Genomic DNA, 23844 nt, shown 5'->3' with positions numbered 1-23844 from the left:
CTGGACCTGGTCTGGGGATGCAATGCTGGGATTATCACCACAACAGGCTTGGGAAGCAAAGGCTCCCTTCCTGAAATTCACTGTAGTCTTTGCAATAAAACTAATCCAATCGTATCCTCCAATTCCCCTTTCTGCAGCACGGCCTGGGAGAGACACATGGGAAACAATCCAAGTGCCTTTTCCAGCACCTCATGTACAAACAAACATCATCCTAGCAGCACTTCCCAGGGTGAGATGCCTTCACCAGGTCCCAGCTTCCAATTCCCCCCCCCCCCCCCCCCCAGTTTTTCAATTAAGTAGAACTTAATTCCACTTCCATGAACCATTGGCCACATTCTGCTCCCAGGCACTGATAATAATGCAGAATGAATCACTTGCTGCCAGCACTGGGTGGAACCCCCAGCCTCGTCACAGGCACACAGGGCAAACTTCCATCAAGCAGGAATGCGTTGCCGTTTACGGAAGGGGTGAACCGCGGAGTGCGGAGCGTGACAGAGGTTTCCTAAGGGGAGGGAGATAAGACAAGGAGAGCTCTCATTCTTCCAAGGCACAGATTTTTATCACAGCACAAAATCAAGCAGCTGAAAAGATTCCAGTCACAAAGCGCTGTTCTTTGAGAACGGGTTAGGCTGCTTGCCCTTGTGTAGAGACCGACTGCCACATGGCATCCGGGATGGAAACAAGTCCTTAAACAGGTTATTCCTATGGCTCATGGCCATTATCAGATCCTAAAGGCTTTTACATACCTAATCCTCTGCAGGTTCTTGTCATTCCCTGCAAGGCAGCTAGAACATGGACAGTGGATACACACAGATGAACGTTACCCTGAAAACCCTGAACGCAAACAACACCCCCACTACATTGGCTCCATGTTGAGTGGCAGAGGTAGTATTTTATTTTCTGAGCATCCCTCCTCAAGGACACTAAAGAGGTTGTAAAACATCACTAAATGGAAACAAAACATCGCCAACAACAGGAACGCAAACCTGCTGGAAAGGAAAGAGCAGCAGCATTCAGGTATCAGAAAACATGAGAGCTAAAGTGCTTGAGATAATGTCTTAACTACGCACAGTCTGAAGTCTCTCTTCCCCATAGAAATGCTAGTTTTCAACAGCACCTGCCTGGCTGCATAGGTTTCTTCACCAGTCTATGGCAGGATAACATTACTAAGCCAGAGCCATTACCCAGAAGGGGTAGGAGCAACATAGTTCTCTCTCTCCCTCATACTAGAAGTAAGTTAATAAATAATACGCAAAGGAACACATTTGGAAGTTCAGGCAGCTCAGGTGGGACTTCAAGGGAAGCGACCATAGAGATTTCCCATGCAGCAGTCACCAGCGTGGCCTGAAGCTGAACAAAGCTTTGGTGGGATTCATAAAGTGCTGTCTTTTACTATTTTGTGCCTGTCTTTAGCAGTGTTTTCCCTCAAACCAGCACCAGGGTTTGTGAGTTAAAAAGATTCTGAAATAAAAGAGACCAATTTTCAGTGGATGTTGGAGACAGGCAATTGCACAGTGCACACGAAGAGAGTAAAAAGAACCCGAAACCAACCCAAACAACAGAAAACCCCAAACCTACCCCAATTAAGGTAAAACTTTTCACCCTTAAAAACAAACACCCACCAAGCACCAAGAGCAAATCTGAAAGCAACATCTGCCTCCTGGTCCCCTGGCTCGCTCCAGCAAGGATGGTTACTACATGGTACAAGCTCAGCAGCAATGGTTGTGAGCCTGAGCCTGCAGGCACTCAGTGCAAAACTCTCCCTGTGCTCAGCCCCATGGGAGTGATCCAGTTTTCACTGAAGCCAAAGGGAGCTCCCTACAGACTTCAGCAGACTTTGGATGGGCCCCAACGACCGAGAGTGGGAACAGAACCTTGGTTTACAGTCAGTTTTTCTATCCAGCCACAAAAGCCACCCCCTGAAATTCCTGAAGGGGTTTTCAATCTTCCCCTCCATGCAAGCATTTGACATCCAGTACAGTTAATAGCAGTTACACATGCATATCGATGGGAGAAAAGTCCCAGTCGAGTGGAATTACTGGTAGTAAGAAAAGAAACCCAGCAGAAACACTGGGAATCACTAAAGACCCAACTCCCTCTGGTGAATCCGTTTCCCTGTTTAAACCAGCCGGCATTTAGCCTGCTGGGCTGCAATGCAGGAAGCTCTATAGTGTGTGTTGGTGTGTGCACGGGGGTGTGAGCAAACGGGCGGCGTTCTGCGGACAAGCCACCTCCTGTCCCAGCATCCCAGCAAGCATCCGGAGCGCCGGCCATCGCCGCTCTCACTTGTGAGCGCTGCTGGTGTAATCGTCCTGCGCCACGGCCGGCAGGGAATGGTCTATCCTGAACTCCTCCTCCAGCCCACCGGGCGCCTTCGCTGCATCCCCCCGGGCTGCAGGTTGGAGACTGTCTGCGCCGGCCCCCTCCAGTCCCAGGATCTGTCTCTGCACCAGCTTGGAATAAAGGCCTCCTTCTTCCATGAGCTGCTTGTGCGAGCCCTGCTGCACCACGCGGCCCTTGTCCAGCACAATGATGTTGTGTGCCTTCTCCACAGTGCTCAGCCTGTGAGCTATGACAAGCACTGTGTGGTTCTGCAAGTCGCCGTAGATGGCCTGCTGGATCTGTGCGGGAGGAAAAGGCGTTAGTGCCTGAGCATCAATGGCTCTGCTTTGGAAGGAAGAACAGCAGCTTTGTAGTCTCTTTTAAGAAACCTCTGGACAAGGGATTTGCTCTCCTTTGGCTACAGAGGACACAAGACTCCCTGCAGCACTACTAGCACCAGCATGTCCATCCCAGCTCTTGCTCTGCAACCAAAAGACTGTCTCAGTGCAGCCAGCCCTCAGGTATGCACACAGGTCTGATCCTGCAAACTGAGTGCTTGTTGGAGTTGGACCCCAGATTTGGAGGCTACGAGGTGTTAGCACGGACTGCAGGAAGACAACACTGCTCAGAAAAGGGGGGCTATTTCCTCAGTGCATCAAGGCAAAGCAAGAGAGAGGTGTTTTCCAGCCAAGAGACAGAGAAGTAGCACTAAGGTCTAAAGGCAGGCAGATGGCCACCAGGCATCTGTCACATTGACACCCCTGGCTAGCCAAAACCAACTCCTGTCTGGCATTGGGTACCATGCACACGGCTGAGGATCTGCAAGCCAACAGGCTGCTCCAAGATCGGATGCTCATACTGCTCTGCTCCATGGGCCAGCAGTGCTCATCCTCTGGGACTGGGAGACATCCTCACACCTCAAGTTTGAGCTATTCTCCTTCACATCATTGAACAAGTGAGGCCAAACTGCTACTGGCAGAGCTGTCGCATCCCAGCCACATAAATGAGCTCAGTTTACGTTCCTACAAGCGTGGCTTCTTGGGTGCCTTAGCTGGGATTTTAGCTCAGGCAGTCCTGCTCTCCCTACTGCAGTACCAGTTTCAGGGTCTTCCTCAGGATTCCATCCTAAAAGGCTGCACAGAGTTGCCATATGCCAGTTAACACTTCCCACATTTAAAAAGGTCAGAGGTCCCCATCTCACCAGGTTTATCAGGCGCTGGCTGCTGTGAGCATAGGATTTTTCCTTCTTGGTTGATTATTCTTGATTATTCCCTTCCAATGTTACAGCAGCATTGGAAACAAATTCCTGCTCAGGAATTAGCATCCTACCCAAACCTCTGATTGCACCATGTCAAGACTAAGCTTGTCCACCGGCTGGAAACTGAAGCTGCAGCCTTTCCTCCAAACCCAGACTGCCTCTTTGGCCCAAACACGAGTCACCTACTCACCGCGTGTTCACTCTCTGCATCCAGTGCACTTGTGGCTTCATCCAGGATTAGGATGGGGGGGGTTCGGATCAAGGCTCTGGCAATTGCCACTCTCTGCTTCTGGCCACCTGAGAGCTGGGCTCCTTTTTCACCTGCCTCTGTTGGGTTAAGGTAGAGAGGAAAAGGGTCAAGTTAAAATCCAGAGCTGCCATCAAGTTCAGCTCCCAGGCACAGCACCAGGACGGCGTCACACTTTGAAGCAAAGACCATGTAAATGCTTCTGCTCACTTGGCAAAGCAACTTAAATGAGCAAAACATCCCTGAGGCTGCTGTCCTTCCCTCCAGCAGCAAGTTCTCCACTGTTGTCCCAGGGTTTGAGGAACTGATGCTCATGGAAACAAGGCAGAAGTCCTTGAGACCATCCAAACTCAAACTCCCCCTGCTCACCCATAAACACAAGCCATTGTCAGCCTGAGCTGCCCCCTCTCAAAGGCCCACTGTCACAAATACACCAGCTTTTATTACTCTGCATTTATCACAGGTTTATTTTCTTCCTCTGCAGGTGAAGTTCTGAGCTTGTCTCCTGATCCCTGCACTGAAGAGGGTTGAGACTGCCAGTGCCACATCTCCATAACACTGCCAGGCATTGGGAGCTGGACTGGTCCGGATGGGATGGGGAATGCTCATCCTGTTGCCTGGAATGGGCTCAGAAATCATGTAGCAGCAGCTCAGTCACCCCAAAAGGCAGCCAGGGTGCTGCACCTCTCCATGTAGCTGCCCTACACCACCACCAAGGTGCCAAGGATCCATGTCCATCACTACCTGCCTGACTTTCCACCCAAGGGGAGAGTTTGTTTTCCCTAGGCAAGTGCAAGTCCAAACAGAAGGATTTTGGTACCTGTGTGGTATCCATCCTGTAACTCCATGATGAAGGAGTGTGCATTGGCCTTCTGGGCAGCCTGGACCACTGACTCGAAGGAGGCTGAAGTTAAGCCATAAGAAATGTTATCCGCAATAGAGCGGGCGAACAGCACCGGCTCTTGGCTCACCAGGGAGATCTGCAGAGAGGAAGGGAAGAGCAGGGGGTTGGAAGCAGAAGATGCACTGGCCGGTATCACAGATCATCAGCTTTTGCTCCTGCTGGGTAAGACTCAAGCAGAGCCCCACCATTAAACCAAGATACAGAAACTCCCATCACCGTTTGCTCTTCCCAGAATGGGAACCAGTTGCAGGGACAAGGCAGGCTGGAAAAACCCTCTCTTAGGCTTTTGCTGATTTCCTCTTCAAGGCCAGTAATCATGCTTGGCCTCTCCTGCATCTTTCAATCCAAAATTAGCAAGTTAGGGACATAGCTGCTGCAATCCTTTAATTGCTTAGCAACAGCCTCCCTGTCCTACCTTACAGCCACTGCTGCTCGCTCACGCATTCAAGGCTTTGTCAAACCTTCAAGACTGGAATAAACTGAACCCTCCAAATTATTGCTCAGCACTGGGCATGGAGAGAGCCAGTGGGACATGGTCATATTTTGATTGACTTCTCCCCATGCTCCTGATGCCACACCAGGCTTTCTAAACTGAAAGACTCGCTTGTCTTTTAATGCTCCCTCGGTACGGGCAGGGAATGTAAATCAGTCACAGTGACTCTGGCTTCCCCTCCTGTCTCTCATCAGTTGTTTGCAGATTTTCCTGCTGACTGGTGAGGCCATTTGCTCTGGAGGCAAACAAAGAAAGCAGTTACTTGCAGAGGAGATGAAGGCTCATCTGTGCTGTGACACGGATGAGAGCCAAGGGGCCCAGACCCCTCTCTTAGGCAAACCATCCAGCCCCTGTGGTGCTCCACTTGCTGCCAGGGTCCTGAGGTGTTTAACTCCCGGTTATCTGAGATTTACTTTAAGATCTTAAGGCAGAAAGTGCTGGAGGAATGCAAAACTCTTCTTGCAAACCCGATTTAGATGACGATTAATCCAACAACCATAAACATATTTCTACTGTGTCAGCCAAAAGATACAACACAAAACATGGGTTTTGTTCTGGCTTCGGATGGCTTCCCCCTCCCCATGAAACCACTCCATCCCTTCCCTTCCACCCCCACTAATTATCTGAATTAGTTTCCTGGACCACCTCCAGCTTTCTGGACATCTCAAAAGTTGCCAGATCAACTCCCAGGCAACATGCATCACTACCATCCATCCATCCATCCATCCATCCATCCATCCATCCCCTCCGCTCAGGCGATAGCTAGAATACACGTATCAGTCGCTCGTACCACTGAGTGCAGGTACTTGTGATCATACATGTTAATGGGATGCCCGTCCAGCAGCACCTGCCCGTCTTGCAGAGGGTAGAAGTTCTCCAGGATGTTGACACAGGAGCTCTTCCCACTCCCCGAAGGACCCACCAGTGCGGTCACTTTGCCGGGGTGCAGGGTGAAGGACACATTCTGCAACGTGCATGGGAGAGCATGCTCAGGTCCTGGCTTTTCCCAAGGGAAAGCAGCTTGGACACCAGGCAAGAAAGGTAGACACAGTCTGGCCACGGTGACCCTCCACCATGGCGTTGTGCTACATCAGCCACCTCTCCTAGCTCCAAATCTGCCTCCTGTTGTAGCAGGACCTCTAAAACCAGCCGAGCAAACTAACCTCCCTGCTGCCTCCCCCCGCCTCATGACCTCAGCCCCTCTCCCATGGAAACAGCTCAAGGCAGCTTGGCAGAAAGCCCTGTACCACGCTGACGTGTTAATGCCTGAGCAGGGAACAAAGGTTTCATTAAGAAATCTCATTCCCTGTGAGGAAGGTCAGCCCTAAACACCCACTGTTCCTTATAATCTGTTTTCCAGCATGCCACTGAGCTTGCCTTTATGCATCTCCAAAAGGGCAGCTGACACTTCCCATGGGATGGGTTATTGGCCATGATGGAGAAGTGATGCGTGATGCCTCGTGGTGGGGAGCACTCTGTGCCCATGGGGCTCACCTGCAGGACCTGTGTTGCAGAGCGAGTGCGGTAGGAGAAGGTCACGTTCCTGAACTCCACCTTCCCATCCACGTGGTCTGGGGCCAGGGACCCATCATTCACCATCGTTGGCTTGCGGTCGATGAACTCAAACACCTTCTCCGCAGCTCCCACTCCCTGCATCAGGCCGCTGTAGACAGAGCCAACGGACTGGAAGGGAAGAGGCAACGGTGAGACCCTCCCATGCAATGGAAGTCAGTCAGTGCCACTCACAGGGAGAATGGCTGAGGCATTCCCAAGCCTTCTATCATCTGACATGAACTACAGCCATCAGACACAAGGAAAGAAAGGTCTTCCGCCTCTGCAGGGTATGGAAGGGGATATATGGATGCAACCAGGGAAAGGGTATCTAAGAGGATGATGTGCATGGGTAGACTCAGAGGGGAACAGGAGGAGGAAACACATGGACTGGGAAGAGATGTGCACCAGGAGATACATGACCCAAAGCTCCAACAAAATTCTTCACCCATCTCTTTGCTCAAGACCAGCAGCTCCCCAGCACAGTGGCTGAACAGAATCCATGTACTGCAGTGCATCACTCCAGCCCCTAACGATGGCTAGCTCATTCCCTAACACACGTGTCTCAAATGCAGAGCAGCCCCAGGCTGAACCCTTTAAGCATCTGTTTGGCAGCTGATAAGGCCGTTTCCTGCTGGGATATATTCCTAGTGGATTTACCATTGGACTTTCCCAAGTACAGCTGCTGCATACTGACACTGGCTTCCCTGGAATAAACCCATCACATCTGCCCTTTTCAGTATTAAACCTAGAGCTGCAGAACAGCTTATACTGCAACTGCCCCTCCCATCAGGAGAGGGAAAAAAAACCCCAAACCAAGCAAAACACACCCCAAAACCGCAGCCTGGAAACACCACCAGAGCCTGCAGCCATCTGAACAGATGGTGAGAGCTGGGCAAGTTGCCTCCAGCTCTGCTCTGCCACTGCATGAAGGCTGAAGCACCACCAAAACCACTCCTGGCTGTGAGGAAACCTCGGCTTGATGGTTTCTGCCTTGACTAGCCAAGCTTATGCCTTCACAAGGGGAAGGCAGCCCTGGGTGGGCTCCACCATCCCACCCACAATCCCATCGTGCTAATGCGCTGCCAACGCAGCAGCTTGCAGCCTATCCCTGGGAATAGAAAGGAAAGAAAGAAAGGAAGAAAAACTAATATAATTGAGTTTTTAATGAAGCCTGAAATTTAACAGGCAGCTTCGTAATCCCTGCATCCTTCACACCAGGAAAAATGCTTGGGAGGCAGCCAGGACTCTGCCCTTCAGCAGGGCCAGCCTAATCCCTTTGGTCCCAATTGCCTTTTCAGGGGACAGGCAGCACATTCAGGTTGCAAGGAGGGGAGCAGAGGGAAGAATCAACCCACCGGTGGGCAAAAGCTACAGCATGAAGGAAATGCATTGCAGGAAAGCCAACACTGCCCTGGGACCTTCACGAAGATGAACATCATCTCGATACAGGGTAGCCCAGAGGGATAAACCAGCCTCACCTCCATGCAGTCTCCTAAGACGAACTCATAAATGATGAAGGATATCAGGTTTCCACTTGTCATCTGCCCCGAGATCACGAGATGCCCACCATAGTAAAGGATGCTGACTTGGACCACCAGGAGAGTCAGCTGAAAGCAAGAAAACACCCCCAAAATCAGCAAGGATAAGTGGTATTTTGATGCCTTTGCAATTACTCACACAACAGCCCACAATTTGTGTGCTGACATTTATTCTGAGCCCCAAACCGAGGATCCCTGACAGCTCTGGCAGTGAGCATGGATATGGAAAAACAACTCAACATGGGCTGATTTAAGGAGCTGGGCTGGCATCTTTCAACAAAACACAAGTCCAGAGGGACAACGGCCAAGGAGGCAGAGTTTATCTGAAATAACAGAGCATCTCATGAACCTCTCTTGTGGGCTAACATCCCCAAGCATAATCACATGTACCCAAAGGATGCAGTCACCTCACCACCAAAATAAACTTTCTGTATATGACATTTTGATTTAGAACACAAAATCACGGCAACACAAAAAGTACTCCTCCTTTGTACAAGTCTCTGAAGCTCTTGGCTGAAATCAGTGCAGGGGGTACCACCTACTCTAGAGAGGAGACAGATGAGCTCTGATATGACAAATACCAGCCCCTGCCTTTCTTCATCAGGTTCTGTTGCATGCTGCCCGAGTGCTCAGAAAAGCAGTGATGCTCTGGTGCTCCGTGTGGTGTCTGTGGGACAAAAACACTGAGGGAAAGAATTCCTCCTCTATTGCCCTGCCATGATCTGACCTTAAGATCCTGTGCTCCCTCCAAAACAGACTCTACCTGGGCTGTGCTAAATCCTTTGATTTCTTCATGCATGAGCCCTGCAGGAGCAGCTTTTAAAGGGTTCTGCCTCCTTTGTCTTGGCAGGATCTGTGCCGACCCAGTTCACATTCCAGCTCCACCTGGGAGCCCAGGAACAATGCTAAACACGCTGCACTTTTGCTTCCAGGCTTAGGAAGCCATCAAGTCTCCCACAGCTGCATGAGGGCACCATAACTCACAAACCCTTCGCCAGGGGGTACTTAGAATGTGCAGAGATAAGGGCAGCCTCACACGAGGGTTTTGCACAGCCTTTGTTATCAGCCGATGCAGAAGTCCCAAACCATCTGGTTTTCAACGATGACACAGAAATTGGGAAAAAAAAAAAAACACAGAAGAAACAACAAAAAACCAGCCCAAAAACCCATCAGCCTCCCCCTGCCACCACCCCCCAGAAAATCTGCTTGTGAGCAGGAGCTCAACCAACGCTGTGGCTGTTTCCCAGCCGGAGCCCTGGGGATGAGCTGGCACAGGCACGCAATGCAGCAAGGCAGAGCACGGGGTTTTCCACGACCTTGAGCAGTTATCAATTCCATTATTATTTGCAAGAGAAACCAGGCTGTTCAGTGGCACGGCACAGCTGCCCTAAGGGGGAACGGAATATACTCTGAGGAGTAGGAAAGTAATAATGAGGAGACAGAGCATCACTGACAGCGGATATTAAAGCTGGGCTCACCCCATAAAGCTCCTTGGAAGTGGAAAAGCGCCACTGCACCATGTGCATTTGGGGATCTGAAGCAATTCCCTGCGCATTCCCAGCTCCCCATAGGGAGCCGCTTACCCCGCTGGACCAGACGTAGTAGGTGTAAGCCAGGGCCTCCCGCTTGTTGAGCTTGTAAACCTGCTGCAGCTTCTGCCAGTACACGTTTGCCTCCGCTTCCTCGTTGGCAAAGCTGCGGATGGTCTTCATGGCAGAGATGGTCTCCTCAGCGGTGTTGTTGGCCTTGGCCAGGGCGTTCTGCACATCCTTGGAGAGCTTCTGCAGGGAGCAGGGGGGAGGCAGAGCGGGCTCAGCAGGCGCTGGGCTGCCCATGGAGCATCTCCCCACACGCCCCGGGCTCTGCTGGGCTCGGGAAAAGAAGGCACAGGTGACATCTTCCAGGCTGTGGGCAACAGGGCTGAGCACTGGGATGCATCCCACACTTTGTGCCAGGGGGAGAATGGATTCATTGTGCTGTCCCCAAGGAAGGACTTGGCTTGCAGGAGGTGAAATGCCCCCTCTGGGGCCACTTGGGAAGCCTGGGGCAGGCTTCCTGCTGATGGGATAAGGTCAGCCTGGCCCAGGAGCCCTTCCAGGGGTTTCCAAGTAGAAGGGACGGGTCTGGAGACCAAGGGGAGCTCCTCTCACAAGCTTCTGACCCACAGCAGGAGCTGGCATTAGCTATGGGGAACAGCCTTTGGCCCCACACTAGCCCCAGGCAGAGTGGGGAGCTCAGCACTGGGTTTAACCCCCACTGAGTCATGGCAAAATGGGAGGAGAGACTGACCAAGGACAGGCACATACAGGACATCCCATGGCCAAACTGCCTCTCCTGTCAGACCCAAGACGTTTCCACTTCTGAGCATGAAGCAAGGAAGAGCCGAGGCTACAGTTACCTGCCCATACATGTTTAATGCCGCCATCCTGCCCCCGCTGCCAGCGGAAAAACACTCAGATATCAGTCCCACCACTTCCAAAGCCACCCACAGCCTCCACAATGGCTTCAGGAGGGGAACAGCCCAGCACTGCAGCACATCACAGCCACGCCGGCTGCTCCTGCCTACCTTGTAGTACTTCCCATAGACATCAGACACCAGCATGATGATGGGGAAGCCCATGAAAGTGACGAGCGAGAGCTTCCAGGAGAGGCTGAACATGAAGAAGATCACCCCTGTGGCCTTCACCACGTTGCGCAGGAAGATGTTGATGTTCTGGGAGACCAGGTCACTCACGATGGTCGTGTCCGACGTCAGGCGGGAGATGACGTCCCCTGCAGCAACAAGGGGTAGGGGAAGGGGAGAGCAGGGACATGTCACCACTGCCTAGCCACATTCCATTCCACGCCAGGGGCCAGATGGAGCTCTCCATTCAATCCATTCCCTCACTGGGGTATAAAGGGTGGCATGGGAGGGGGGAGACTCCACCACTGTGGATGTGAAGCAAAACAGAGAAGCTTGGATTGCTGCATGCAGGAGGGACACCAAGAACAGCCCCAGGACAGCAAAGGGGACCATGGCAGCATCCTATACTGGCGTGCACCCTGTAGGCACATGGGTGCATGCATGGAGTGTTTGCTGGACCACTGAATGCACCTCCAGAGCTGTTAACCCAATCCCAAGTTATATCCAGTTGATGTCAGGAGCCCACCAGAAGCTGCCTGCACTTTTCCTCACCATCCCGGCAGGACCAGCCAGGGCTGTTTGGGTTTATCCATGCGCTCTGCAGCCTAGAGCTGCAAAGGACATGGGCTCAGCTACTAAGGAGTGAAGCTCCTGTGGTGCTTGTTGGTGGAGCTGAATGCTACAGCCAGCAAACATCACCCTCAGTTCCTAAATACTCCATACTGCTTGAGTCCAGCTGAATTCCCACGTTTTTGTTTAAGTCCAGGGTTACCCGTATCCCGCTTCCAACATCACCTCTGATGTCCTCAGCTCCCAAGGCACTGTGCAGCTACTGCTAAATACAGCAACAGCCTCAAAACTAAAAATACCACCAAGACTAAATTAAACGGGCAAGAAGTTACAGTGTGCTGGGACCATGCCAGAGCAGCACAGACCGGGACAGGATGAACTGCAAGCAGGGAGAGCGACAGGCACATCCAGCAAGTTTCACACATCTGAGGTTTCTGATGCCTGCAGCAGAACTGGAGAGTGGCCACCAGCAAGCACTGACAGGAGGGATGGGAGGAGGAAAGCGTGTGTTTTGGGGATGAGTGGAGATGAGCATGAGGGACTGCGGAATGTCAGGCTGATGGTGGCAATGGGACATCCCCAGGGTGCTGGGCAATCCCATCCCAACCCCATAAGAGGGGGAAACCAAAGGGAAGAGCTTTCTGCTGCTATTTCTAAACACAAGCACTTGGGTGCTGCCTCTGGCTGTGTGCTGGTGGGGCAAGCCAAGGGAAACACAACACTGGGATGGGATAGAGCAAATCCAAGGGGAAGAGGAACCTACCTGTGCGGTTCTCATCAAAGAAGCTCATCTCCTGAGCCACCAGTGACCTGAAGAGGCAGTTGCGGAGGCGAATGTTCAGTCTTGCAAATATGAGTGTAAAAACGCCGCCCCGGATACCTGCGGCAAATGAGCTAATTGCAGATAAGAAACGTTATAGACCAATGGACATGAAACCCAGCCCCAGCAACACAAACACCCCAATGCCCAAGGGCTTGGTACCACTTCCCAGCCTAGGAAGTGATGGCTAAACCAGCCCGCACCTCTTCTGGGTGCTACCAGCATGGGGATGGCTGGTCCTAACCCCAGTAGTGATAAACTTCCAGAGGGGACTCTGCTGCTGGGACAGCATTCCTTTGGAAACCCGCTCCCTGGGTGTGTTCCTGCTCCCCCATCACCAGCAGACAGATGTGGAGGGCTACACCACAGCCTCACGAGTGCCACCACGTCCTCTCTGCACTGTGGTAGCACAGAGAAATCAAAGCGCATCCCTGGAGGCTGGGAGGGACATGGCAATGGGACAGCCCATGCCCACTGCCACTGTGAGCTCCTATGGGAAAACCCCAATTCCTCCTATTCAGAGCCAAAACCAGCCCCTGCAATTACCTTCCTATGGCGAGCAGCGACATGACCAGCACTGCTGTGGAGAAGCGGTCCATGCTCTTCTGCACCACGATGCCATCAATGGCCAGCCCCGTGTAGTAGGGCAGGAAGGTCTCTCCTGCCAGACAAGCACAGGACATGGGGGTTGAGCTCCATGGCATGGGATCAGCACAGGATCAGTATTGCAACTGCGATGGCTTGTGGACAACCCCATTCCCACCACAGAGAGACTTGCTCATCACACAAGATGCCACAGGAGGTGCAGCCCTCGGCAGCACACGGGGATGTTTCATTTCCCATTTTATCCCCTTTTTATTTGCCTCATTGCATTTTTTATCCATCCTGTGTGGGACATGCAACACAGCAACCCCAAAACCCAATCCTGGGATGCTGTCAAGCCCCCCACTATGGCTCCATCCTGGTGAGGATGGGAGCACACCACAGCTCCCCACGTCCCTTCACTCACCCAGCGCAGCCACGAGGAGGAAGAAGGAGGCAATGCCCAAGAAGAAGGCATCTGGCTTGGTGTAGGACAGCAGTTTATGGATGGTGGGACCCGTTGCCTCCTCCCGCTTGTCCCGTGGGGTTCCCCCATCGCAGCTCTCCTCTGCCTCAGCACGGGATCCAGCGCCAGGCCCCAGTGCCTCGCGGGAAGAGGTGACACAAGCCAGAAGCTGCCACAGCCCGAAGGTGGCCGCCAGCGCCACGTAGGTCCAGGCAAAGAGCCCCCAGAACCAGGGGTCCCTGATGGTCCTCCGCACCTCCGAGTAGAGCAGCAGCTTCACCATCATGTAGATGCCCATGAGGAGGCAGACGATGGTGATGAAGGTCCGCGATGCCCTGAGGCGCCGGGGGCCATAGGCTGTGTTGGTGGCCACCCCGATGGCGGCCCCCAGCAGCACACAGCTGCGGTAGAGGCAGCCCCCCCAGATGTCCAGCAGCGAGTTGAAGATGTTGAAGTGCCGCAGGTCCTGCAGGACATCCCGGCCGCTGCGGCCATGGGTGTAGAGCAGCGTGGTGACCACCACATCGGCCCCGCTGAGCACCAGCGTGCTGGCCACTGCCTTCCAGGCGCGCATCCTTGATGCTGGGCTGGGGTTCACCAAGGCAGTGAGGGGCAGGTCTAGCACAGGCAGGACATGGTCATGTCAGCTTCTGCTGTGGGGCGAGAAGTGGGAGACAAGGTTGTTATTCACCCTGGGAAGGTGGCAGGGAAAGGGAAGCAAGATGGGAGGACAACCATACCAGCCCAACCTGACCCCAAACACCACTACTACTCCTTTCTCCCCTCCTATGCTGCATACGCTCCAAAATACTCCATAAAACATGAAGCACAAATGAAGACACGTTTCCCTCTCAGGTGCCTCTACCCATCCTGAATCCCAAAGCAGAAATCTGCACAGCTCAGTGGGAATCTGCATCCCTGCTTGCTGTGGTGGGGCCGGCCAGGAGGTCCTCAGCAGCTGGGTGATGGTGGGACATCTGTCCTGTGCTATGGAGCTGTGAATGTGTTAAACTCAGATACTTATGATCTGAGAGCCCCTCTCCACCTTTCCCGGCACAAAGCTGAAGCTGAGCCCTCAATCTGAACCACATGAGAGCAGAAGGGAGAGCAGCTTGGCTTCATAACAGACCCCCCACCATCAGAAGAAGAAGAATCCCAGGTACAGCAGCCTGTCACACCTTGCCCTCTGGAATATTCACTTGGGATAACCCACTAACCCCCCTGTGCTGGCAGCATGCAGTTCAGCCACACAACGAAAAAAAAACAGATTAAAAAGGGGTCAGAAATCCACAACCGCATCCCATGGGAGAGGGAGGCTCCGGGGTGGAACGCCACCTTTACCGCCACCCATGGGTCTGGCTGGTGGCAGAGATTAAACTGATGCAGGAAACGTGAAAAGCTCGCCTTGGTTTAAACCCCACCTGCTTCTGCACTATGCCCAGCAGTGCCACGTGTGGGCACGAGGGAGGGACCTGACCCTTGGATTCGTGCTGGCCAAGCAGCCCGTGACGGTGCACGGTGCGGAAGGGACGGCACAAGGATGCCATGCGCTGGCCACGCTCTGGCCGCAGCCACCTCCGCAGCCACCCAAAAGCAAACGATGGGGAGAAGGGCACCTCCCAGCACAGCGCCCATAGCCAAGAGCACGCCCGGTGGCTGGGCAGGTGGGATACAAGGGTAAGAAGTGGAGGAAAAGGTGGCAGAGGCTGCAGTGTAGGGAATAACGAAGGTCTCCGGGGTCGGGAGGGAAGGAGGCGAAGCGGAGCAGCGGTGTCAGGGAGGAGCTGGACACGCTTCCCAGGGTGCTCGCTGCTGCCATCCGCTGCAACGCTGCGCGGATCCGGCCCGGTGAGGAGGAGGAGGAGGAGGGCGAGAAGGAAGAGGAGGGGGCGGCCACCGCAGCTCTCCGCCACCCGCAAAGGTATCCCCAGCTACGAGGGATGGAGAGGCCCAAGACCCCTGCCTCATCCCAGCTTCCCCATGGCCGAGATGCTTCTCCCACGGGAGACTCCCGGGAAGGGCCGTGCCCGCCATAGCAAGGGACACACAAACCGTTCCCCCCCATCCATCCATCCCCATCCCGTTCCCCGCCATCCCCATCCCGTTCCCCGTCCGCAACGCAAAGGCAGCGCAGCCCCGGGCCGCCCGGACGGCTCTTACCGGCGGCGGGAATGACCGGGAACCGTCCGGGATCAACCGGATCCTGCCCGGCCCAACCTGCCGGCGGCGGCGAGTCCCGGGAACAAGGTCGGGAGAGGGCGTGGCCTATGCATGACCACGCCCCCCACCCCACCCGACCACGCCCCCTCGCTGCGGCGCGCTCCTGGCCCCGCCCGCGGCGCCAGCGGGACACCCGCTATGGGGGTACCCGGACCCCCGTTACCAACGCCGATGAACCCTGTCCTAACGCGCCCACGGCAGCCTCCGGGGTTTCCCCACCTCAGGAACTTTTCTCTTTGTGAAATTGAGCTATTTTTTGTATTATTGGATTGGGTTTATTTCACTTCTGCAGGTGGGGGGGGGGATACAACACAGGAGGTGGCTTTAAAGACAACCAGGAGAAAGAGTCAATATAGTTTCTTCTATTAACCCCTAAATAGAGGTTTACATTAGCCAGGGGGTTAAATGAACCTGACACAGAGACAGGTAATTTCCAACAATTCCACTTTAATCATTATTTTCCCCCCACTTCAAGTTCCCACACCAGTGCTCAGGCATCAGTGCATCCAGCTGGGCGACAGAAGGGCTGATCGGTGTTATCATCCCTGCGGTTCTGGAGCACCTTGTAACCCTCATCAGTGCAGGAAGAGGCTATGGGATTCCCAGAATTCTCTCCATTTCTGGAGAGAACAGAACAGTCATGTTACAAAGCAAAACTTCATTTTTCTCTGCCTCAATCACTAAAAACATCACATGCTATTGTCAGCTTTATTGCTGCTAATTAGTGCTTAAAAACAAAAAGCTCACTTCAAGCCATTCCCATGTCCACCATCAGCCCTGGTGCGACTCTTCCCCGTCCAGGCTGACAGTGGGGAGAAGAGTTTCAAGCTGTAGGAAACATGTGACAACGTGGCTAAGCTGGGTCTAGTGTCTGGTTCTCTCCCACTTGCACCCAGATGCCTCCCCAGGCATTCATGTGATTGCTCCCAGCATGGTAAAGGTGGAGCTTTGTGGCTTCTTTTGCTGCCAACATGCGAACAAGAACAGTGCCACTTCCCTGGACAGAGGGATGCTCCGAGGGCAAACCTGGACCGGGAAGGGACTGAACAGACCCCCTTGTCTGAACCTTCCCCTTCCCTTCTCCCCAGGACAGAGCAGGCACATCTGCACCCTGGACACCCATGCAGCTGGGCCACAGACCTTGGGGACATCCGTGCTGCTGTCCCCAGCCCTGCAGGACCCTGTGGCAGCCCCAAAGGCTAACTGGTTTTCTTCACCCCAGCCATGCTCTGCTCGGGAGGCAGGACCGTCTCTATCTGGAAGGACACAAACTGGCCCTTCTTCAGCTTCTTCAGGGAGCTGGCAGCATCGCTCCTGAACACGTTGTTCTCCACTTTAAAAGCAAGAGAGGGCAGGCCCCGGCTTTTCCTCTTCACGCTCTTCCGCTCCCGCTTGTAGGCTGTGGTCATGTTGGCGATCACCTGGAAAGCAGAATACTTGGGTTGGGCCTTGAGATGTTGCTTAAAAACCAATTCAACCCCGTCTTGCATGAGCTCAGGGACAGAAAACAGCACTGCAGCATGCGGAGCTCGGCTTGGTAAGCCATGGCTGGGCCAGTGTCAGCACCTGGGGCAAGGCAGGGACTAAGCAAGGTCTCTGCAGCCTTATTCTCACCAACCCGACACTAGCAGCCCTCACATTAAAAAGCTGTGGTTTCACGGCTGCACTCAGAGGAGCTGATAGCTCTCCATCAGTAGAGGGCAGAAGGGGATCTAGGCTGGAGTCACACAGAGCCAGGGGAAGCTTTTATTGCTTCCTGTTAGTTACAGCCCAAATCCTGGCCTGTCTGCAGGCAAGTGTTGGTGACCTAGACACCAGAAGTGCCCTTAGACAGGACAGAATGCTTCAGCGTTACCCAGAGCAAGCTCTCACTGCCCTGTGCCATGATGTGTATCTCTATTCACAAAAGGGGAGCTGAGCTAGTGAGTCTGAGCTGGGAACAGATCCCATGTTCAGCTCCTTGGCCTCCTCTCTCCCATCCCACTTTACTCCTGCTATTTCTCAGCAAGAAGAATCACAGTCCAGGGGATGAGAGAGGACCACATAACCCTGTCCAAATGCAAGAAATGACTGAGCAAAGCACTTGAGCCTCACCTGTGATTTTTTGGCACACAGATTGCCAAGCACATTACAGGGGACACTGAGGTCATTTACCAAGTCAGAAAACCAAGGAACAGAGACAAAAGGAGCTGCCCAAGGTCACCCGGAACATTAGAGACAGGCAGGAGCTGAATGCTGGCCTTTCTGCCCAAACTCAGCTCTCTGTTCACTGGGGCACTAGTCCTCAACTTCCTCAGTTTCTGTCCTCCTATTTTGGGGCCTGGTTACTTTTAACCTCTTAGTTATGTACCCTGTCCCTAAAGGCTTTTTGTCCCTAAGGACAGACTCCCTTGTCTGATCTCAGATGCAGATTACAAGGCAGGGTGCTGGGCAAGCTGGGACACAGCTCTCATTAGCCTTGATGGGGAAAGCCACCAAGCCAGTCCCTTGTATTTCATCAACCAGCTCTGAGCAGCAACACCACAGCTTCCCCGTGGCACCAAATAGTGCTGGCTCAAGAGGGTCCAGCTCTACTCCTGCTGCTCTTAGTTCCACTGAGGTGCCATCTCCTCTCAGACCAGGCCTGTGGAGCTTCAGGCAGTGAACTGGCTTCTGCCTTGCTCCTTCAAGCTGGATGCACGGCCCCTCAACCTTGCTGAAGCCTGACAGCTCCCTGCTATGCTTGGTGACAGGAGAAAGCCTGCAGGCAAAGGAGAGGTAGCATTTCTGGATAGGGCAGGGGCTCTCCCTGAGTATGTGAGCAGGCACCATTCTTGTATGGGCAAATCCCTTCCATGCAGCTCTTGTACAGCCTGGTGCAAGGGACCCTGGGGGACTTACTTAGCTGCAAAATGATTTCAAGGCACCCCACAACTTACAATTTCTTTCACCATGTTCTGCTGCTCCTGAACCGCAGCTGTGAATGGCGGGAGGCTGTCTGCCTTTCCAGAGCCAGCCCCCTGCTCTTTAGAGTCCTTGACAAAATCCACCTACAAGGCACAGACATTTGGGTGTTACTCTGTAGCTGTACCAGTGGCAAACCTCCTACACGACTCTCCTTTGTGGAGAAGTTACCTCGGACGACAGGCACACGTATCTGTTGAACATGAGGAAGAAGGGGGGGTACTTTGTGCTGGAGTTGACTGAGGTGCGGAAATCGAAGAGCACGGGGTCGAGGTGGGTGTCCCATTCACTGGGCTTCTCATTCACCACGCTGCAGAGGGAGGATCTGAGCACCTCTGCGCTGCGGTCGCCCAGGCCTGTGCAGTCTGCAGGGTCTGCAGGGGTGAGGGTCTGAGAGATGTTCCAGTGCTCACATAAATGCCGGCTGACCTGCAAAGAAGGGGTCATGCCCACAGGAGAACAAGGCAGGTTTGCACCCCAGCAGCTTGTATCCTCCACAAGACAGCACTACCCCCATGCCAGGAGGTGCTGCCCGGCAGAAAAAGCTCCCAGCAAAGTCAGACCTGAGACAACGTTTTGCAATGACTACTCCTGTGCTCGAGGCTTTCCACAGCAGTGGGAAGCTCGGTTAATCCTGGGGTAGGGCAGGAATATCATGGACATGATCTCACAGGACGTTTCCCTCGGAGGCTGCAGTGTGGCTGGAGGACTTGACCACAGAACCACAACCTTAAATCCCTGACAGACTGAAAGCTGGCAAATCATCTACTGCTGGTAACAGGAATGGGGCAGGGAAAAGGCAGCATCAGCTCCTCAACTCCCCTACACATGGCATACTGCAGCTCTATCCCCCCCAAAAACCCATAACTGCTTATCTTTGAACCACCCAGCACCTGACCTACCTCCTCACAGAAGTCCCAGCTCTGACTGGCATAAATGTTCTTGGATGCTCCAAACCTGAACAAGAAGAGGACACATAACTGGTTTTAATTCCGTCAGCTGCAGGGCAGAGCCAGAGGAATTCGATCTGCACTGGTGATAATGGGGTATAAAAAAGACAGAGACCCTCCAGCAGAGTTTGTGGTAAGGAGGCTGGCATGGCCTCACCTTGCCAAGAGCAGAGAGAGGTCTGCTGGCTCCACCTGTTCAAAACAGCCAAGCCTGCTTGCTTTTGGATGATAAAGCAAGGTTTCCTGCTCTGAATGTAAATCTCTGCTGGCCACATGCATTTTCCACAAGGACAATGTCACCTGGCGACGTGCACCATGTGAGTGCAAAATAAACGCTTCCCAGGAGGGATCAGGAAATGCCTTTAAAACGCCTGCAGAGAACTGGGGCATCAGCTCTATTGGCTTTGGGGCTACTCAGAGAACTGCTTCTGCCTCTTTCTCCCCTCCCCTGGTAAGAGGAGAACAGGCTCTTCCCAAGGACTTTGTAAAGAACAACTGAGAGGCACCACATAGTGTCTCCTGTATAAGGGAGTGTTCCTGCTCTTGTGGGGAACCAGCTGGTGGATGCTGGGTATTTTTGCAACACACATCCCAGCACTCCCCATCTCACTGCAGAGGTGCAATGTAACCAACAACAGAGGAGCCCACCTGTAAAAAACTGCAGCTAGGGCTTTAGCCACTGATAAAGGATCTTTCTTCTGCAGAGGAGCAGCCTCAACCCACTTTGTGAAATAGTCAGTCACAAGGAGGATGTGTGTATTGCTTTGGCTTGTCTCAGGAAAAGGTCCTGCATAAACAAGCATCAAGAAAAATCAATGTGATGCCGTAATATCACCCCAATCAGGAAAGTCAATAACCCAGCCCAGCAAAGCAATCACTGCGAGAACAACCACGGCTCCGCTCTGCAATGTCATTTGGCCAATGCATTTCTGTGACCTTTGTCAGCAAAAATACGCCCATCACAGGCTCAGTTCTGGGAAGGAACGCACGCCCACGGCTCCCATTGTGTGTGGAGAGGGAGCAGAGCCGGTCACACGGATCAGGTTGCACCCTGGAAGGCTGCTGTGGCCTCTTTGGCACCTCCTCACACAGACGCAGCAGCTCTCGCTCACGTGCCTGCGTGTGGCAGGCAGTAAGCCTGCCACGCTGCCTGCGAGCTGACAGGGAAGCCTTGAAAAGCCTGTCTGTCAGCCCCAGACACTCACCGTGAATGTCTAAGCCCAGCACTTCCCAGGGTGATTCCGCTTTGACAGGCCTCGCTTTCCGCGATCCGTTCTTGTTGTGCTCCGCGTTCTGGCACGTTTCACACATTTTGATCTGGGAAAGGAAACAGACGTGTCAAAGGAGTTTAAACCATGCTGACGGATTCTGTCAGGCTCAGAGGGGACGGGTTATGGAGGGATGGGGTGCGCAGCACATCTGAGCAGCTTCCTGGTACCCAATCAGAACCGTGAGGGGCAAGAAAAAGAGGACAAAACGCAACAAGCCAACAGAGCTCACCTTTCACAGCCTTACCTGACAGCTGACACAATAAACAGCTTTCACCATGTGGCCTATAGCTAAGACATTTCTCACCCTGGTTGTAGGCAGATATTTATTGTATTTATAACTTCTACTGGCAGCTAGAAAAAGCATCAGCCCCAGGATGCAGCATGGGCTGCTCGGACCATGCAATGCAACCGCACTTCTTCAAACCACACTATTGCAGAGCCCTGCTGCAGGGAGCTTTCAGCAATAACACAGGTGAGGCAAGCAGCCAAGGAGAATTAGCAGGAACGCCGAGCTCCTCCTGGTACAACAGTTTAGAGAACTGGGCAGCTCTGGGAGCAATCCAGACCGCTCAAAGCCAGACTCAGCAAGGCTGAAACCATCCCATCTTCCCACACTGGCCAAAACTGGCACAATGAGTCCTACCCACATGGATTTCCTGATGCTGGGGGAAAGACATCCAATCTGCCCAGCTGCCTCGGGGTGTTCCAAAAGCTTCACCTGCAGAGTGACCCTGTGCCTGTTTCAAAGCACCAGGCACTAGAAACAACTCTGTTCCTGCAGCAGGGCTCTTCTAGTTGCTCACTGGGGACTGCCTGAGCGTCCTGGTGTCACTGACACAGGCAATGCTCTCAACTTACCCAGTCCACGACATCTTTCACAATCCCGAGCCAGTAGTACCGGCTCTGAATGCGGTGCACTGTCTTTTTCTGTCCCAGGTGGCTCCCGATGTCAGTGAAGTGGCTTTCCAGGAAGACCTGCCGCCTCCGTTCGGGATCCACGATCACCTCCCGCTTCTCCTCCTTCTTGGGTCCCACGTAGTAGAGGCAGCCACCTGCCGATGGGAGAGGTTTATGCGAAACAAGGTCCTCTCACACCCATTCCACCTACTCAGTCCCAGGGAAAGGGTCACTTTCTACAGCAGGAAAACCAGGTGAGACCTAACAAAGTGGGGCTGTTGTTTGGGTCCTTCTGCTGCGCCACTGGAGAGACTGCTACACTGGGCTCACCCCCAAACAAACCCAGGGACCTCTTTTCTGCACCCAGGACTGAGCAAACTCTGCTGCCATGGTCTTCCCAGGCCTGCTATGGCTTATCCTGTGCTGCAACGCCCATTCCGCACCCCAAAAGTGATGCCAAGGTACAGAAGATAGCACAGGGTGCCCAGATGGCTGCCCCATCCCTGGCAGTGCTCAAGGCCAGGTTGGACACAGGGGCTTGGAGCAAGCTGCTCTATGGAAGGGGTCCCTGCCCGTGGAAAGGGAATGGAAGTGGCTGAGCTTTGAAGTCCCTTCAACCCAAACCAGGCTGAGGTTCCAAGTCCTCCCCACGCTCTAGGGGCCTCCCCTCTGCCCTCACCCCCCTCTGAGGCCACCCCCGCCTCGGGGCTGTCCCGCGGTGCCCCCACCGTCAACGACGAACTTCTGCGCGTAGCGCTTGAGGTTCTTCCTCTTGATGGAGCAGAAGCTGGGCGGGAAGCAGCCCTCGGCCAGCAGCCGGTAAATGTCCTCGAACTTGCTGCCGTGGCCGCAGGCCTCGGCCGACACCACCTCCTCCTCCTCGGCCACCGCCAGCGCCGCCTCCATCGACACCGTGGGCCGGGCCGGGCCGGGCCGGGCCCCGCCGCGCTCGCACGGGCTCCCGCGGGTGGGCGTGGTGCGGCCGTGGCTCCTAAGGGACCGTCTGCAAATGGCAACCCCGCAAACCCACCCCTGAACCCCGAGCGGGCTCAGCGCCTCCTTCCCTCCCCGCTCGGAAGAGGCAGCCGCTGATCCCGCCCGCTGCGGTGTCAGCGCCGTTCGGGCGGCTCTGCCGCCGGGTCAGCAGTGACGGGGTGACGCGGTGTGGAAGTGCGGCCCCGTCCAAGGAAGGGGTGGGGGTGACGCGGCACCGAAATGACACAAAAACCGGCGTAAAAAAAGGAGAAAACGGGCAAGTTTTATCTCCCTTCGTTTATTTGTCGGGTCGGAATTTGCCGACGCGCCCTCCGCCCGGCCGGAAGCGGCTCTTCCCGCTGCACGGCGGAGCCGTTTGAGGCCCGGACCCGCACTTGGTGCCGCCGCCGCCATCCGCCGGTGGGAAACATGTCCGCGGGCCGCCCGTTCCTGACCTGCGCCTGCTTCTTCTCCGACAACATCTTCGTGGGGCGCTACGGGCTGCACGTCCGGTACCGGGACGAGCGGCAGCTCCGCCGCGACTACGGGAGGGTAACGGCGGGGGAGTGCGGGGTTTGGGGGGGGGGGGAGCGGCGGCCGAGGCCGGGCTGACGGGCCGCGTGTGTTGCAGGCGCTGCGGGAGCGGGGCTGTCGGAGCGAGGAGGACTTCGTGGGCGCCCTGAGGGAGGTGAGCTCGGTGCGGCCTTAACCCCCCCCCTCACCCCGGAGCGGGCCGTGGGCCCCGGAGCCTTGTCCGCATGGAAGCGGGATGGGCAGGCGCCGGAGGGAGCGCATTCCCCGCTGCGGTCAGGGCAGGGTTTGCGCTGGCAGCGCTCAACTCCTCCCGGGCCGCTCCCAGCTCTCAGTGTGGGCCCCGGTTTGTTTAACTCGCCCCGTCTTTCGTTAATCGCTGTTAATGGGCGTCGTGAGATGGGATCACCCCTGCTGGGTTCACGCGAGGTCTGCGGAAGGAGGTTATGGGAAGAACTCTTCCCCAGGGCGCTCTTTAAGGAGGAATCTGTTTCTTTGGAGGCCACGGAGCCGGCTCTAATTGCAGCGACGCTGAGGGGACGGGCGGTTAGGGGTTCTTGGCGGGATGATGACGGCACCAAGTCATAGCTGCAATTAAAGTGTCATTTTCTTAACAGGGTGTTATGAGCAGTAAAGAATTCGTCATTAGAATGGCGCAGAATGCTTGCAAACAGAATCAG

General features: G+C 54.3%; 1 protein-coding gene across 1 annotated transcript; it reads right to left on the bottom strand.

The window, feature by feature from the left end:
* Positions 1 to 872: 872 nt before the first annotated feature.
* On the bottom strand, positions 873 to 15626 carry ABCB9 (ATP binding cassette subfamily B member 9). Its single transcript, XM_062625876.1, has 12 exons — positions 15538 to 15626; positions 13339 to 14030; positions 12876 to 12990; positions 12273 to 12403; positions 10883 to 11088; positions 9900 to 10097; positions 8257 to 8385; positions 6719 to 6907; positions 6015 to 6188; positions 4648 to 4807; positions 3771 to 3907; positions 873 to 2621 (listed from the first exon to the last, which is right to left on the bottom strand). Exons 2-12 carry the CDS (start codon positions 13949 to 13951, stop codon positions 2283 to 2285), a joined length of 2391 nt encoding a protein of 796 aa, XP_062481860.1. The 5' UTR covers positions 13952 to 14030; positions 15538 to 15626; the 3' UTR covers positions 873 to 2282.
* Positions 15627 to 23844: the final 8218 nt, after the last annotated feature.

Source organism: Pezoporus occidentalis, unplaced genomic scaffold, assembly GCF_034315485.1.
Source record: "Pezoporus occidentalis ecotype Australia unplaced genomic scaffold, CSIRO_AGI_Poc_V1 ctg284, whole genome shotgun sequence".
Classification (NCBI taxonomy): Eukaryota; Metazoa; Chordata; class Aves; order Psittaciformes; family Psittacidae; genus Pezoporus; species Pezoporus occidentalis.
Note: the sequence above shows the minus strand (reverse complement) of the source record. Positions and strands in the feature narration are given on the sequence as shown.